Here is a 16,980-nt window from a genome sequence, read left to right as displayed (position 1 = left end):
AGGTCACGTTTCTAAAAAGAAAAATGCTAGATGTCCCACTGGGGGCTCTCGCTGGGCTCTAACATTTTTTTATATGTGTTTTTTTTAATTTTTTTTATATAGATATTTTTAATAATTTCAAATATTTAAAAAAAAATAAAATAAAATTACAATATTTTAAATGATATGTTTTTTATATAGATATGTTTTTTTTTTTTTACTTTCTGATTAAGGAAGTGTTTTTTAATAATATTTTTAATTTATTTTATTTTTTAAAAATATTTAAAAGTGTAAAAAAATCTATATAAAAAATAAATTAAAAAAATACACATACAAAAATATTTTCTTAATTACAAAATAAAATAAAAAATTATAAAAAACATATCATATTTAAATTTATTTTATTTTCTGATTAAGAAAATATTTTCTTAATTATATTTTAAATTTATTTTATTTTTATAAAAATATTTAAAAATTTATATAAAAAATTATTTAAATAAAACACATATAAAATAATACTACATCCCGCTAGGAGCGGGGCTGTAGAATCACCCTTCTGAAAAATCTACTTTCAGACATTAATCGCCTGTAGTCAAAACCATTATAAGACCATGCGAACGCCTACATGTTTTAATTTGTTTAATCTTTTTTCTTTAAATATATGATAAGATTGCAAGTTACTCATAATCATTTATAAAATGAATAATGATATACAAATAATATATTTTTATAACATAATTTATAATAATATTATAAAATAAGAATATTTTTGTAAAATAATATTATTTTTATAAAATATTTTATAAAAATACTTATTATTTAAAATATAAATATGTAAAATATTGTAAAAAATATTATATATAAATCATTTTCCTTTATAAATATTGTTGGGATGGTTTTATCGGATACAAATACTCTCAACCGCACCAAATAAAGTTTTCGTTGGATATCACATCGTTGATTTTTCAATTTTTTTTATTACTTTTTACAAAATATTTAAAATCACCGCACTATTTCGCAGCCAAAAATATCAGCTTCAGATAACGGGGGCAGAGAGAGAGAGAGTGTGGGGTTGTCACTTTCAAAGCAAACTAACAGACTCTTCGTTGGATTCATTCAGAGCCTCTGAAAAGGATAAGAGAGTCGAGAGTCTCAGTAGTGAAGAGAGTGAGTGAGAGAGAGTGAGAGAGAGAGCAATGGCTGTTTCGCAATTCTCTGCTGCTTCGACACGTCCTGGGGCATTTTCGCAATCACACCATTGCACTTCTCTCTCGGGGTTATTCGATTTCGGTTCCCGAAGCAGCGGATCCAAGCTGTTTTCGATCAGGACTTTGACTTCACGGCCTGTGAGGCGGTATTTCTCGGTGAAGAATGTCTCCAGCGAGCCGAAGCAGAAACTCGAGGATACTATCACCGAACAAGGTCGGTTTTATCTGTTCCCTGCTGTGCTTCTATTCTTAATTCTGCTCTGAGCTTCCATTCTTAATACACGAGTTTGAGATTGTATTTATTGGTTATTTAAAGCTAGAGGGAGAGATACAGAGAGAGACGTATTCTTCTCGTTAGACATCTGTAGTTATGCACTAAGAAAGTACTAAGAAAGCATACTCACTGAAGGTTAGTAGGAATGAATCGAAGGAGATGAATGGGGGATTTTCGTAAAATAAGAAGCGAAAAGAAACGAATAGTTGATGTCGGAAGGACGTGTTCTAGTCTGATGGGGGGTGATTGTGAGCAGTGCTCCCTGGTTCCATCGGCGGGATCCAATTTTCATGTCACAGGAGCGACTATGCTTTGACGTGGCTAATATTTTTTTATCATAAAAAGTACACGAGATACGAGTATACTCAGGCAGGTATCAAATGTCCCATGGATCATTGCTTTATCCTCCCACATAAACGATGGGTCCTATGAAGGCCTTTTAGATAGATTCCACTTTTGTGTGGGAGGAGGAAACATGCTACCCGATAGTTTCTGATGATATATTGTGGTCAATTTGCTATGATTTCATTGATGGGCGTGTATCTGTTGACCTTGTTTAGCTTCCTATGACATTTCTCTTCCTATGAAAACAAAGTATCTCACACTTGTTAGAAGTGATGCTATTTAATGATCTCAACTATCTCGTTCCAATCAAATTCATTTGATGTGTCTATGCAATTGAGGATGAAAGACTTTGAGTTAAATATTTGAAAATCATTTAACGAATCCCACTGGACGGCGTGTGTATCAAGTGGATGCTGACAGGACACTATGTGATTGGTTGTTCGAAATGTAACTTTCCTAAGGTTAAGAGGGAACTGAGCGTGAGAGAAATATTGAAACAATCACTATGATGGGAGATTTGTATTGAGATTTGTTTCCGCATTCAATCCATTGTACATTTGGGGTTCTACCACATATTTGATGATTACCAATTGTGTTTTCATTCAGAAGCTCCTACCACTCACAATTCTTTCACACCGGATGCGGCATCTATTGCCTCAAGTATTAAGTACCATGCCGAGTTCACACCGTTGTTTTCTCCTGAGCATTTTGAACTTCCAAAGGCTTTCTTTGCAACTGCACAAAGTGTTCGTGATGTTCTTATCATAAATTGGAATGCAACATATGATTACCATGAAAAGTTGAATGTAAAGCAGGCATATTATTTGTCGATGGAATTTCTACAGGTCTGTCATCGCTCGTCTGCGCTGTTCCCATATCAGCAATTCATTCTTGTCATTTTCTCATGCAAGCTGTTGTGGTTGCCTAATGTTGAATTTTTGTAGGGTAGAGCACTGTTAAATGCAATTGGTAATTTAGAGCTCACTGGTGCTTATGCAGAGGCTTTGAAAAAGCTTGGGCATGAATTAGAAAATGTGGCTTCCCAGGTCAGCTTTCTTTTTTTTTTTTTTACATAATTTCCTTTAGTTTAAAATACTCAGCTTTGGAGTGTTTGATGCCAATTCTGCACAATCAATGTACGTATAATTCCAATTTTTCTTTATCAATACCAGATCTAAACCAACAAAGTATGTGGGGGAGAACGACAACTCAGGCAACATAATTAATCAGCTTTACATCTTTTCATAAGTGATGAAAAGAATAATTCTAGCAAAACAATGAAGTCGCTAAAATCATTACACCAATGTAGACATTTCAAAACCAACATTGGAAGGACATAAACAATGTAGATGTTTCAAAGAAGGCTGAACCATTCAATAACCTCAGTACAAATGTGTTCAAACTAGACTTTTTGTTAATACAACAAACTGGTCTAATCATCTAGAATTGGGTAATTATTCTTAATGAATGTGATTATGAGTTAATGTTCCTGTTCCTTCAGAGTTTTCTAGTGTCTGCAAGACTTTCCTGTTTGCATTGAAGCCCTGACCACTTTTCATAATTACGCTGATCACGAAATATGATCTCTTTTGTTGTTATTTGTCGAAAGGAACTTTCAGGAAAACAAATGAATATCTGTGTGTGTGTGTGTGTGATGGCAGCTAATTTCTTTTGGTTGACAAATAATAGGAGGCTGATGCTGCACTTGGAAATGGTGGTCTTGGGCGCCTTGCCTCCTGTTTTCTGGACTCTTTGGCAACATTAAATTACCCAGCATGGGGTTATGGACTTAGATACAAGTATGGCTTGTTTAAACAGAGAATTACAAAAGATGGGCAGGAGGAAGTTGCTGAAGATTGGCTAGAGGTATATGCCTGATCTCTGCTGATTTTCTTTCACTTCAAGTGCCTTATAGTATCAGCATTATGCCTTACTGTTCTGGTTGTTTGGTCAATTATGGTGTCTTCTTGTAGATGGGCAATCCCTGGGAAGTTGTGAGAAATGATATCTCATATACTGTAAAATTTTACGGCAAGGTTGAAAGTGGATCAGATGGAAAAAAGCACTGGATTGGAGGAGAAGATATAAAGGCTGTTGCTTATGATGTTCCAATTCCAGGATACAAAACAAAAAACACTATCAACCTGCGGCTTTGGTCGACCAAGGCTCCGTCAGAAGATTTTGACTTACATGCTTTTAATACTGGAGAGCACACCAAAGCATACGAGGCCCTAGCAAATGCTGAGAAGGTATGGATACACTCATCATTGTACAGACATTTTTTTAATGATCTCGGCTGCTGTCAGCCACTCTTTTTTAAAAATTTTAACTTCAAAAATAGTTTGGGGCCATAGATGTTCAGGAGATCCTGAAGTTGGGTGATAGTGTTGGAATGGACATTATCAGGTTTTATATATTAGTTTGCATTTCTAAATTCTAAGTATCATCTTTATATGATGGGCAACCTTGACCACCATGAGTGCTAATTTTCAGATTTTTTCTTCATTAATTTTTTACCACTATGTTAAGTGAAGATGGTAGAAAGGGTGGTTTGTGTTATGATTTGTTTTAATATCAGATTTGTTATGTACTCTACCCTGGGGATGAATCGATGGAGGGGAAAGTCCTTCGCTTGAAGCAACAATACACTTTATGTTCAGCTTCTCTACAAGATATCATTGCATGTTTTGAGAGAAGATCTGGAGCAAATATAAAATGGGAAGAGTTTCCTGAGAAGGTTGCAGTACAGATGAATGATACTCACCCAACTCTTTGTATCCCAGAGCTGATGAGGATTTTGATAGATTTGAAGGGTTTAAGCTGGAAGGAGGCCTGGAATATCACTTGCAGGTACATTAGATGGCTGTTGTACATGCATGCATCAATGAGTTACTTTACTATGTTACTTGTGCATTGAGCTAGTTGGTGTAATTAGATGATTACTGTACATTGTAATCCCTCTGTCCTAATTTGAGTGTCTTGCTTTTCTTTTTGAGAAGTTCCAACTTGATTACATGTCAACTTTCTAAAATTGGAAGTTTTCCCTTCAATTTCCTATATTATGTTTATCTTCGTCTTCTTCTTCATAAAAGTCTTGTCTCTCTATATAAAATACCTTTTTGGTAGATAACTATATTTTTATCCTTTTATTAGTAACTGTGCCATTTCAATGATCATAGTTAAACGTAATTTTCTTGTCCTTTTGCAGCTGGGATGAAAATGGGATTAGACTAAGATAATTTAAGTGAATTTTCAGTATAAACTTCTCTAATATCTATATATGCTTGAATAACATGCACATATGTGTGCCTTGACAGACAGATTCTAGTTTGTTGGCTTAACCCATGTTGGTTTCCATCTCACAATTAAAACAATTTCACAGCAAACTCAGATTTTTATGTGTCATAGAAGTTAATATGCTTAATACAGACTCAAATTTAGTAACTTCGATTTCTCTCATTGTGCAATTTGTCTGCTAGAGCTGTAGCATATACGAATCATACTGTTCTTCCGGAGGCATTGGAAAAATGGAGTTTAGAACTCATGCAGAGACTGCTTCCTCGGCATGTGGAGATCATAGAAATGATTGATGAGGAGGTAATACTGGACTACATGCACAACCAAAACCTTTTTACATTTGGAACCAAATTATATTTTTCCTGATTCCTACCATTTTGCATTTTCCAGCTTGTCCACACCATAGTCTCTGAGTATGGTACGGATGATTCTGAATTATTGGAGAAAAAATTGAAAGAGATGAGAATATTAGAAAATGTTGAATTGCCTGCTGCCTTTGTGGATTTATTTGTCAAACCTGAGGAAAGCCCTGTTGATTTGCCAAGTGAGGAACTCGAAAGTCCTCTTGAAAGTTCTGTTGATTTGCCAAGTGAGGAACTTGAAAGTTCTGTTGATTTGCCAAGTGAGGAACTTGAAAGTTCTGAAGAAACAGTTGACCCCGTTGATGAAGAAGGTGAATCTGAAGAAAAAGCCTCTCAGAAAAAGACTATAGTGTTGCCAGAACCAGTACCAGAACTGCCAAAGATGGTCCGAATGGCTAACCTCTGTGTTGTGGGTGGACATGCAGTAAATGGTGTCGCTGAGATTCATAGTGAAATAGTGAAGGAGGAAGTTTTTAATGCATTCTTTAAGGTAAACAAGCCCATAGCTTATACTTTACCTCTTTTCTTTAATCACAATAAATGCAGTTTGATGATTCTGAATTTTGTCAATGTCCAATGTAGTGTGAAATACTTTCAAATGATTGATCTCTACATTAATTTTGCAGTTGTGGCCTGAGAAATTTCAAAATAAAACAAATGGGGTGACACCAAGAAGGTGGATCCGCTACTGCAATCCGGAATTAAGTAAAATTATAACCAACTGGACTGGATCCGAAGACTGGGTCCTGAATACTGAAAAACTGGCAGAGTTACGAAAGGTACCCACCATAACCAAATTTCTTGCTTTTCAAATTGTCACATTGATGGATCTTATGTCTTACCTAGATTTTAATTCATCTTCAAATTTTATTATGTAATTTTTGTTTTCTGTTGTTTATAATTTGCATTATAATAGGTTAAAGTTACATGAATGAATTAAAAATGTGGAGCACTAATGTTGGACTAGACAAAACATGTGTATAATTGTATGATATGTGCCCCATTGCGTCTTTTTGGGCTTCATGCTTGTAGAAGCAAAAAGAGAAAAATCTTTCTACATACGCTTGAAGGTTTCTAGATAATTTATTGATCAGGTTTCATACGACATACATTTCAAAATGGATACACATGTTGTACAGACTATGTGACAATTTTATGGTGATATTACCATCTCTCAGAAATGACCCTTTGACAGCACTTGGCCCAACATACTTGCTGAATCCATGTGTTTCCGAACATGAGTATATCTAACCTTTCATGCCTTTCTATACACGAGGTGTTCAGAATTTTTGAGGCCTTGATTTTGATTTTGATGCCTATTGTGTATCTGTTTTTCCATAGATCCATGATAGAGAATACTAATAAATGTTTGATAAATTGTTTTAATTTTGCTGCTCTCATGATACATGCTAATTAGATTATTTTATTAATAGTTTGCAGATACTGACGATCTCCAAACCCAGTGGAGAGCCGTAAAAAGGAGCAATAAGTTGAAACTTGTTTCATTCCTCAAAGAGAAAACAGGATACTCTGTTAGCCCTGATGCAATGTTTGACATCCAGGTAACTTGCTTGCCTTCGAATTCTTCTCTTTCTCAGATTGTGACAAGGAAGTGTGGGAATATGTAACAGTTCAGCCTCATGAAAGCAGGAAAAAATGAAAACTTGGTTATTTTAAATTGCATGAGTCACTTTTACCGATAAAACAAAAACAAATTGCACAAGTCAATTCAAGAGGCAATCTTGGGCAAATTATAAATGCGGTGCATTGGTTGAAAAGTAGGCTTTCTTCATTGACTGGATTAATGTATTGCCTAATAATGTAGGCCATTGGCAGTTTGTAAAATTCGTTTTTGCTTTTCACCATTCAAAGTGCTTTTTATTGTATAGCATGGGGACTGAAATGGGTTGATTGTTTTCAGGTGAAGCGCATCCATGAGTACAAGAGACAACTATTGAATATCTTGGGAATTGTTTACCGCTACAAGAAAATGAAAGAAATGAGTGCGAGGGAAAGGAAAGCAAAGTTTGTTCCACGAGTCTGTATTTTTGGGGGAAAAGCATTTGCTACTTATATCCAAGCCAAGAGAATTGTGAAATTTATCACTGATGTTGGGTCTACAGTTAACCACGATCCTGAAATAGGTGATTTGCTGAAGGTATGCGTGCTTTCATGCTAAATCTTGTTTAATAAATTTTGTGAAAAGTAGTCATACATAAAGTTTCTGTCCGAGAGTTAGCTTTAACTGTTACTAGATTAATAACTTGGCTGAATCTTGATCATTATGAGTTTCATGTCATGTAGTTATTGACATGTAGTTCTCCAAGTTTTTGGCATTGATTAATATCTACAAATTTCATACCTCAAGTTTATTGTTACTTTGTCTATGATATAGGTTGTTTTTGTCCCTGATTACAATGTCAGTGTTGCTGAATTGCTTATACCTGCAAGTGAGCTATCACAACACATAAGGTACTTTTTCACTTTCATTCCTAATATGATTATCTGGCATTGTCTCCTAATATGATTACAATGTCAGCGTTGCTGAATTGCTTATTCCTAATATTAAATCACATTTAATATGATTATCACAACAAATACACACAACCCCCTGCCCCCCACACACACCCACACCCGCGCGCGTACACCTACATGCACCCACCAAACCTATTGTGTCCAGCACGTCACTAGTAACAACAAAACAAGACCAATTATTTGGAGATCTGTGGGAATATTTCTTGAAGTATTGCTTGGTACTGTTGGCAGTTTCATATGTGACAATGTTACTTCATTACAATTGGAATGGAGCCTTTATTTTCATTAAAGTTTTGTAGGAAATGCTTAGTCAAGAGAACTTTTGCTGCAAAACTATGACCATGCCTACGTGATATAAATACCCAAGTACTTCCATTGATAGTAGTTTCTTCTTTAACTGCAATGAAAATTTCTCAATGATTTGTTGAAGTTTATAGTTATTAGCTTGTCTGGTAGATAAAGCTTTCATAAAACTGACATCCCTTCTCTTCCTCCTTCCTCTCTGTAGTACGGCTGGGATGGAGGCCAGTGGAACTAGCAACATGAAGTTTGCGATGAATGGTTGCATTCTGATTGGGACCTTGGACGGGGCAAATGTGGAAATACGAGAAGAGGTTGGGGAAGACAACTTTTTCCTATTCGGTGCTGAAGCTCATGAGATTGCTGGGCTCAGGAAAGAGAGAGCCGAGGGAAAGGTATGCCCATATAACCAATTCAGTAAATTTTGTTTTGTTCTTTAGGAACTGAAGCTGTCATGATGTTTTTACCACACCATGATATAATAACAATTGCTAGGCTGGTAGGTTAGGGGGCACAAGCTTTACGACTTGCCAAAAGAAATGGAAACTTGAGAAAGGAAAAAGAAAATTATTGCGTATGTTCTTGTCGTGGGCATGCTCATTGCTATTTAACCTTGCCGCACTCTTTTTGTAGTTTGTTCCGGACCCCCGTTTTGAGGAAGTCAAGGAATTTGTCAGAAGTGGTGTTTTTGGGCCTTACGATTATGAAGAACTTATGGGATCTTTGGAAGGAACTGAAGGTTTTGGCCTTGCTGATTATTTCCTCGTGGGCAAAGACTTCCCCAGTTATCTAGAATGCCAAGAGAAGGTTGATGAGGCATACCGAGACCAAAAGGTGAGTTATACATGTATTTCCTAATGCAAGCTTTTGTAGTTTACTGTGGAAATCTCTTTGCATGCTCTTCCATTTTTATTAACTGGGTCAATTTGGGTGTGAATTTTCTTCCACCTACAAAGTTTTTTGAATTTCTTCAGCCCATCAAAGTCTCATGTGGCTCATCCATCGAGCATATCCAACTCTAATTGTTGCATATACACCAGTGCCAATATTCATGCAAGATTTTTACAAGTAGTTTAGTCGCTAGCTAGTTGTTCACATTGTTTCAGATAATACTAGAAATGCGAGAGGCATTTGTGTCTGGTACTTGATGCTTCATATATTTAATACTTCCGAGGCATTTTCTCACACATGCAATCCCAAGAATAGATCATTCCAATTAAATTATGTTATTTGTGCTGAACATCTGTTATTGGTACTGGGTCAGAAATGGACAAGAATGTCGATCTTGAATACAGCAGGTTCACCCAAGTTCAGCAGCGACAGAACGATCCACGAATATGCCAAGCACATATGGAACATTGAACCTGTCGAGTTGCCATAGAAGTGTGTGTTTATGTCTCGAGTGGTGGAGCTGGTTTTGGCCCTTAATGGTGATAACAGTGGTTTTTCATTTTTACGTTGTATCTTTTTGTTGCTCTCGTCTTTTCAGCATGTAAATGAGGTGGGAATAAGGTGTGAGTGAAACTGAAGTGCCATCTAATAAACGATGCAGAGCCTTTGTCTTATACTTTTGCGCACAAAAGTAGTGCTTCTTTGCCTTGCATTTTCTGACATTGCTCATCAACCACCATGGTTAAAACCATCGGAAGAGCTAACCCCTTGTATGTTAAGTAAAAGAAATTTAGCGAAGGACTATGTGTTCAGTTTTAGATGGTGGTGGTGGCCGTACGATCCAAATGCGCATGTGGGTAGTGGGTACGAGCTTAGGGAGGAGTAGGCGTCGACACTCGACACCAAGGACGTCGTGCAAGTGATGGGGTTCAAGTGGGAAGCGCAGAGCGGCAGTATGGGAACTTGGGATATGGTTTGGAGGGTAGTACTATAATTCATTTCGTTACAGAAAGTCTGCATGTCAGACAGACAGGAGATGACTGAACCTGAGGGAATGAGGACAGTAGGGGATTTGGGCTTAAGTGGGCCTTAAGCTTTTAGGATTCCGTACCACGTTCTTTTATGTCATCGTTGTGGTCTTAAAAAGGCTTTAATATTTGATTAGAGGAAGCAAACAAAGATTTGATTTTTAAGTTTTTGTATGTAAGTGAGATCCAAACCAAACAGGTTCCATTCATTAGCCAATGGCAGCATCATAAAGTCACCTCCAATAGAACCTAGATTCCACTGAAAGCTTGGAGTCACAGTTTCGATGTTTATTTATAAAGTATTGCAGGGCATGCACATGGCCCTACCCAGAGAAGACAAAGTGATGGTATGCAAACTCTCACATGTACATGGCCTTTTCATGCGTTCTAATTAATTGTGGCACCATCCTAACATTATTCCATGCAGATTTTTATCAATGCTTGTACTTGTGGTGTCACAGAGAGAGAGAGTATCCTAATAAAGTAGGCCGTGTTTAGAGTGACCAAACCAAGAGCGCAAAGTTCGTGCCTGAATTGCCAACTCTGATGCAGAAGCAAAAACGGGAAATGTGAACCAAAGCTAATTGGATTATAGGGCTTTTTCTGTTGCTATATATTGTTAGGCAATATAGGATGTTAACTTGTATATGTGTGTGTGTGTGAGAGAGAGACTTGAACTGGACAAAGTTAAGCAGGTGAATAAACTCAGAGAAGCTAAAAGGGCCCCATAAGCTCAAGCTGTCCACAGTGCAGGTTGTTCCTTTACATTGCACACTCCATGACGGTATGAAACATGACTTTAAAATTAAACACGGAAAAAGAAGCCCAAAAATTGCATTATTATTTTTTTTTATATCTAAAATCCCCATGTTCTGCTTTATTGTTCAACTCTTCAAACCATAAATTGAGATGCATAAATAGGCACAAAGGCATCAACTGTAACACCCTGTTCATCTGTTTTCACTGATCGATTTGGAAAGCGATTAGAATGGCAAAGTATCTATATGGATCAAATTATCAGACCGTAGGGGAAAAAATGGGACAAATTTTATCAAGAATCAGGGTTCCAAAAGAAAAAAATGTATGAATGATCTTCATTCACCAATTATGGAAATTCGTCACAAACAAATGAAGATATGGAGGTGGAACAAAAATTAGCCCCCATGGGCTATCCAACGTTAAGGGGAAGCATCGCCTCTACATGGGTTATCTTCAAATCTGCAATCCAAGCCACTAGAAACTACATGGTATCCATCAATGGAAATCGCTTTTCTCAACTAGGGAGTAGACCCACTGTCAGTTCATGCTTCTGATCATTTCCAACCCACCATGACTTGATTCCTACATCAGCGTTGGTCTCTTCTTCAAGAATGATTGGGATATTAAGGTCAACTAAATCACAGATAGTAGAAATTTGTTGCTTAATTACCACAGTCTCTTCAGCTGTGGTCTCAGAGTTTTTAAACGAATGAGCCCTCTTGTGACCACCCAAAGCTTGGCCTGATGCAAAAACCTTAAAGCAGAGATCGCACTTGTGTTCCTTGGTCTCCCTGAACTCATAACTTGCCAGAGACCCTCCACTCCTCTCCTGTTCCACCAAATTCTCCTTGTATTCAATATTGATAAGCTTGCAGCTACCCTCAGTTTCAGTAACGGTGTCACCCCGGCTGCTTTTTCCACAGTTCTGAATTTTCAATTCAGAGGAATTTTTATGTCTGTGTATCGACTGGTGGCCTCCAAGTGCCTGATGAGAGTGGAAGTTCTTGTTGCAGGTCTTGCACTTATATTGAGTTTTCTTCCAAGAATTATTTAGGATTTCAGCGTCAGAAGTAGACATCTTGCAAGAGTTTCCCCTCAACAGAGCATCACAAGCATCAATCCTTGTTTTATTGCTTAAACCGGGCTTCATAAATCCCGAATCAGCTGGATCCAATCCATCACCTTCTGGGAAAGCTTCATCCCATTCTACTTCAGTGGGTTTGATCTTCATCTCATTATGATTATCCTTTTCTATTTCACCTCCGGACACGTCATCCAGTTTAGGCATCTTGTATTCAGCAGGAACTTCCAGTCCAAGCTTCTTTTCCTCAGCACTTCCAAACACAGAGTCATTTTCACAAAATTCGGAGACTCTTTTCTCAGCTAAGACAACCTTAGAATGTGAAGCATAAGAATCGCAATCGTCCACCCTTTGTTTCTTCGTCTTGAAAGAATCATCAACTTCGCAAGGAACAAAAATCCCACCCTTATCATCATTGGAAATTCGCTTAGTTTGTCCAGATGACTTGACCTCAAAAGCCACAGAATCATTATCGGAAGACTCAGTAACTGAGCAAAATACATCCCAATTGGTTACACCTCTAGACAGCATCACCAAGCACATAGCTACCTCAGCCACTTCTGGCTCAATTTCCTTCGAGGAAAAAGATACATTTAAACTAGAAAACGAAGAGTTTGGACAAATCTTGTACCTCATTCTGTTTGATCTCTTTCTCCGCACCAGCCCCAGGTTTTCACTGTTCGATTGGTTGTCTAGTTCCATCTGCTGGCTTGAACTAGTCCGTGATTCAACGCATGCCTCAAATCTTTCAGAGTGGCTCTTCTTGTGGGTGGTGAGTGCTCTCAGTGACGCAAACCCTTCGCCGCATTCTTTACAGTGAATTCTACTTCTTTGTCTTCCTGAGTGATGCCTCATGTGACCAAACAAAGCTCTCAGTGACTCAAACTCTTTGCCACACATTTTACATACAATTTCTTGCCCTGAAGTACCCTTGTCTGAGCGTGAAGACTTCCAAGACTTCTTAGGGTTTTCTCTTAGGCCATAACCAGCATGGTCATCGCCTTCAAGATCCATGTTGTTTTTAATCACCTTTTTCAGTCTTTTGGATGGATTCTTGCTCATATGGCACCTCATGTGACCTCCCAAGACTCTGCCACTCAGAAAACTCTTATTGCAGAGCTTGCACAGATGCCTCTGTTCTTGATCTTGATCCATCTAAGAATTATCTAAAAAGTTCAACAAATTTACCAAGAAAGTGAAACTTCAACTCACCAAAACCAGACGAAGAAACCCAGATCAGAAACCCAGGCAAAAGGTCAAAATTTTCCAAGAAAGCTGGATTTTCTCACATTCCGGGAAAAAACAAAAGAATGATCAACAAACAGGGGAATCAAGCAAGACCAAGAGAAAAGAACAAGGTTAGCAAGCATATCATTGGGGTTCTTACTTTCGGAAGTGCTGTAGAGGGAACAAAAAAAAAAAAAAAACCTTTGAGAACTCAAGGTCCTTAACGGTAGAACAAGATCTTAAGCCCCCAAAGAAACCCGATTCAGAGCGGTTTCTTTGCTCACTCTCTCCCTCTTTCTCTGGCTACTAAAAGTACGCAACCAGAACGTCGAGATAAAAGAGTTTTGTTACTGCACCACTGTTTGGCAGTGCCAGTAATGGATACGAATAGGAACAAAGAAAGGTATTAAAAGAGATAAAAAGGGAGAGAGATCTCATGGGTGATGCTGTACTGGAAAGTATAAAAGATTGCGTGGGAAACAAGGCAAGCATTTGAGTGGTGTCCACTGTCCTAGTCTCCTCCTAACTCCTACGCACTGATTTACCCTTCTCTTGACTCCACCATTTCTGTCATTTATAATTATCATGGATTTTAGCTGTGATGTGCGCTCATGCTCTGAAGAGTTCTATCTACTTCTTATTGTGTCTTCTCTCGTTTTCCTTAAAACATATGGAAAATTTTTATCAACAACAGTGTTATGTGCATAAGAAATAATGGTATTAATAATCACGATAACATGAAATAAAAAATTTATAGAAAAAAATGCATATCCCTCTGTGACTGATTTACATGCTTTCTATTAATATTAACACAATAAATTTACTGTATTCTTTCACTGTCTCTTAACGTGATATCAAATAATCGACAGATAGTTGATGACTTAAATAATGATAAGTAACATTTCTATGATAAATAAAGATTGTTAGTTAAATTTTTTTTTGATACATTTGAGAGAAAGGGGTTTCGAATTCCAGACCTCCATTTTAGAAGTTAAGAATTATGTCAATCAGGTTATAGCAATATGGCGACAAAGTGAAAATAAAATTCAAACCGGGTATGATGATGAACTTACAATAAAGAAACGTTATTTCTTTGTTGTAAGTTCATCAAGGCAAGAAAAATGGGTGTTTTAGAAGTACAAAATCTAAGAAGGTGACAAAAGATGAGGGTCACCAAACAAAGTGAGATAAAAGGAGGTTACTTCAATCCAACTCCTCGTGAACTCATGAAAGTAATAATAATAAACACTAATTAAACTGACACCTATTTAACTTTGGGACTTTCATCCAACGGCCTAGGTTTTTCCATCAGATCATGTTCTTAGGTATGAATGCCACACTGAAACCAACAGTCAGCATCCATTCCATTCCTTAATTTTTGTCTTGGTCTTAGGGATGCATACCCCACACAAAAGGCTCCAGAGGACCAGCCGCCACTCTTTATTCTTTGTGATTTCCTTCACATGGAAAAAGAGTTAATACTCGATCAATTGCACTCAAAGGACATCATGGGGTTTAAGGTGTAAGTAACTTCATGGCTGAATATATTGATTTTATTTTATGGAATGTTGAGTCTGCAGTCACCTATGCCATGAGTGTTCTGCATGATGCTAACTTCAATGCAAAATTTCTTAGTATTTATTTGAAACTCACGGAGATCAATGATTTCCTGGGAATATACTAAATGGTTCTACCTCTTCCAACGCGCATATGATCTTACAAGGAAAACTGAATTAGCCATCTCTTTGAAATTTTGTATAAAATTCCATCCGACCCTTGAAAGGAATGGAACGAGTGATGCCCAAGATGACTAATATGGTACTGAGAGAACCAGAGGGAACAGTCAGTTGTATTTGATAGCTGTCTTTTGATGGGGATAAGAGAACAAGAGGAAAAAATCGGCTGCATTTGATACTTGGCACCTGCCATCATGCAAGATTCCTCAAAGGAAACATCTTCATCCAAACTGCATATGGGTTAAATCAACTCTTGCCCACCTACCATTCACTATTGCAAGGCTCATAAATGTATGATGGAATGTGATCAACCACTCAACTATTTTCTAGGATGCATCTTCAAGTGTTTCATTCTTCACTGGACTCTCTAGCATCAATCCTTGCATCAGGTGGACCACAAGTATCGACCCTGTCCTGCTGACTCTCATATGATGTGCAGGAGTCATCTTGAACATCATCCTCACCATTACTACAGGAAATTTTACCACAAAGCTCTAAATCAACATCACCACGACAATCACCAATGGAATTACTAACATGTGTCCCTGAAATATCATCTATATCTCCTTCATCCTCTTCGTCGGATCCAACCCTGCAACTTACAATGTCAGCACCATCTTCACAATCATTCACCTCTTCCCCAACCTCAATGTCTTCAAGGAAATAAATTTGATCTTCCTGATAATATACGGCAGCAGCTTGATCAAAAGGAGACTCCACCACAGAGTCTTCATCTTCCTCTAGTGGTTCGAGTTCACTCTTCAGCCATTCATCATTGTCACTATCAACTTTTAGCGGATCAAATCTATTCTGCTCAGCACGTTTCCGAAGTATAAGACATTGAAATAATAGCAAACAAGATCCTTCTTTGTCCGAGAAGGGAAAACTGCCAAGAGATGGTCCCAAAAGTTTTTATCCAATGAAGCAGGTTTAGAAAGGACAACCTCATGGAAGGCCCGTTCTTCCTCTAAAGTCCATTTCTTCGCAACCTCCTCTCCCATCTCACCAAACCCCAACTCCTCAAATATCTCACGGCCAAGATTTTCCCTTGTTGGTACAAATGGGGCTGTAAAACAATAAATAGTGAGAGAAAGTTTGCTTCAAGACTCGATATAATGTCGTTTTCTTTAAGACAATATTTGCCCTCACCAATAACGATATGCACACGGGTTACAAGCGAATTTGCCTCCAAGATATAATAAAGCCCAGAACAAGTCTATTTGTCTAACTGCGTTATGCACACACGAAATTAGACCCCGAATACTTTTAAATTTTGCTATTCAACCAAAAAATTAGAAATCTATTCTCTCGAGAACAAACAGATTCTAACAAGTTCTAACAATATGAAGAAGTGAAGAACTTGAGAGAGAGAATTCAAAATTCTATTCTATGATACTCAAATGGCAAGCCAATGGATTTATTTATAGATGATCAAAGGTTGTAAATGAAAATTTATTATTTTTCGTAATTCTGAAAACTATTCGGAATAGGTACATATATTATGCTTGTTACCATATGACACAAAGTCCAACGGTTGCCTTGCTTCCATTTCAACTGGATGGCACCAGTTCGAGTCATGAGGCGCACACTTTCGAAGTTTTATTTTCCATTTTTCCAAGCACTGCAGCGTATCGCTGCATGTGCCTTGCGTGTGCGCCCCTTGATCCCCAAGCATTGCAGTGCTTCACACATCTTGGTGCTGGCCACATGCCTCTTGGAGAGGCCTCTTCACTAAATCAATAAAAATCCTTCATTTGGAAAGGGTGTGACTTGAACCCAGTTCCACGGATTAAATAGGAAGCCTCGATACAAATAAGCCAATTAAAGGCTTACAGTATGGAAATAAACACAAAATAGTATAATCATCATAAACTTTTCATATATTCTCTATTTTCAAAATAATTCACAACTTCCAAAATCAACCCAAAATATTATTAATAAATATAATATATAATTAA

The 16,980-nt window shown here is 37.3% G+C and overlaps 3 protein-coding genes across 3 annotated transcripts; 1 reads left to right on the top strand and 2 right to left on the bottom strand.

Moving 5' to 3' along the window:
- The first annotated feature begins 1,058 nt into the window (after positions 1 to 1,058).
- On the top strand, positions 1,059 to 9,867 carry LOC108988119 (alpha-1,4 glucan phosphorylase L isozyme, chloroplastic/amyloplastic). The gene is made up of 15 exons (XM_018961243.2): positions 1,059 to 1,401; positions 2,413 to 2,651; positions 2,751 to 2,852; positions 3,496 to 3,672; positions 3,780 to 4,055; positions 4,385 to 4,656; positions 5,286 to 5,403; positions 5,494 to 5,955; positions 6,092 to 6,244; positions 6,899 to 7,027; positions 7,387 to 7,623; positions 7,861 to 7,937; positions 8,509 to 8,695; positions 8,934 to 9,134; positions 9,565 to 9,867. Exons 1-15 carry the CDS (start codon positions 1,176 to 1,178, stop codon positions 9,679 to 9,681), a joined length of 2,973 nt encoding a protein of 990 aa, XP_018816788.1. The 5' UTR covers positions 1,059 to 1,175; the 3' UTR covers positions 9,682 to 9,867.
- A 1,625-nt stretch (positions 9,868 to 11,492) lies between these two features.
- On the bottom strand, positions 11,493 to 13,214 carry LOC108987965. Its single transcript, XM_018961048.1, has one exon. The coding sequence runs from the start codon at positions 13,212 to 13,214 to the stop codon at positions 11,493 to 11,495; it is 1,722 nt and encodes a 573-aa protein (XP_018816593.1).
- Positions 13,215 to 15,370: 2,156 nt separating this feature from the next.
- LOC108987966 lies at positions 15,371 to 16,571 on the bottom strand. Its single transcript, XM_018961049.1, has 3 exons — positions 16,535 to 16,571; positions 15,880 to 16,088; positions 15,371 to 15,832 (listed from the first exon to the last, which is right to left on the bottom strand). Exons 1-3 carry the CDS (start codon positions 16,569 to 16,571, stop codon positions 15,371 to 15,373), a joined length of 708 nt encoding a protein of 235 aa, XP_018816594.1.
- Positions 16,572 to 16,980: the final 409 nt, after the last annotated feature.

This window comes from Juglans regia, chromosome 1 (assembly GCF_001411555.2).
Source record: "Juglans regia cultivar Chandler chromosome 1, Walnut 2.0, whole genome shotgun sequence".
In the NCBI taxonomy this organism is placed as follows: Eukaryota; Viridiplantae; Streptophyta; class Magnoliopsida; order Fagales; family Juglandaceae; genus Juglans; species Juglans regia.
This window is presented reverse-complemented; position numbering and strand designations above follow the sequence as displayed.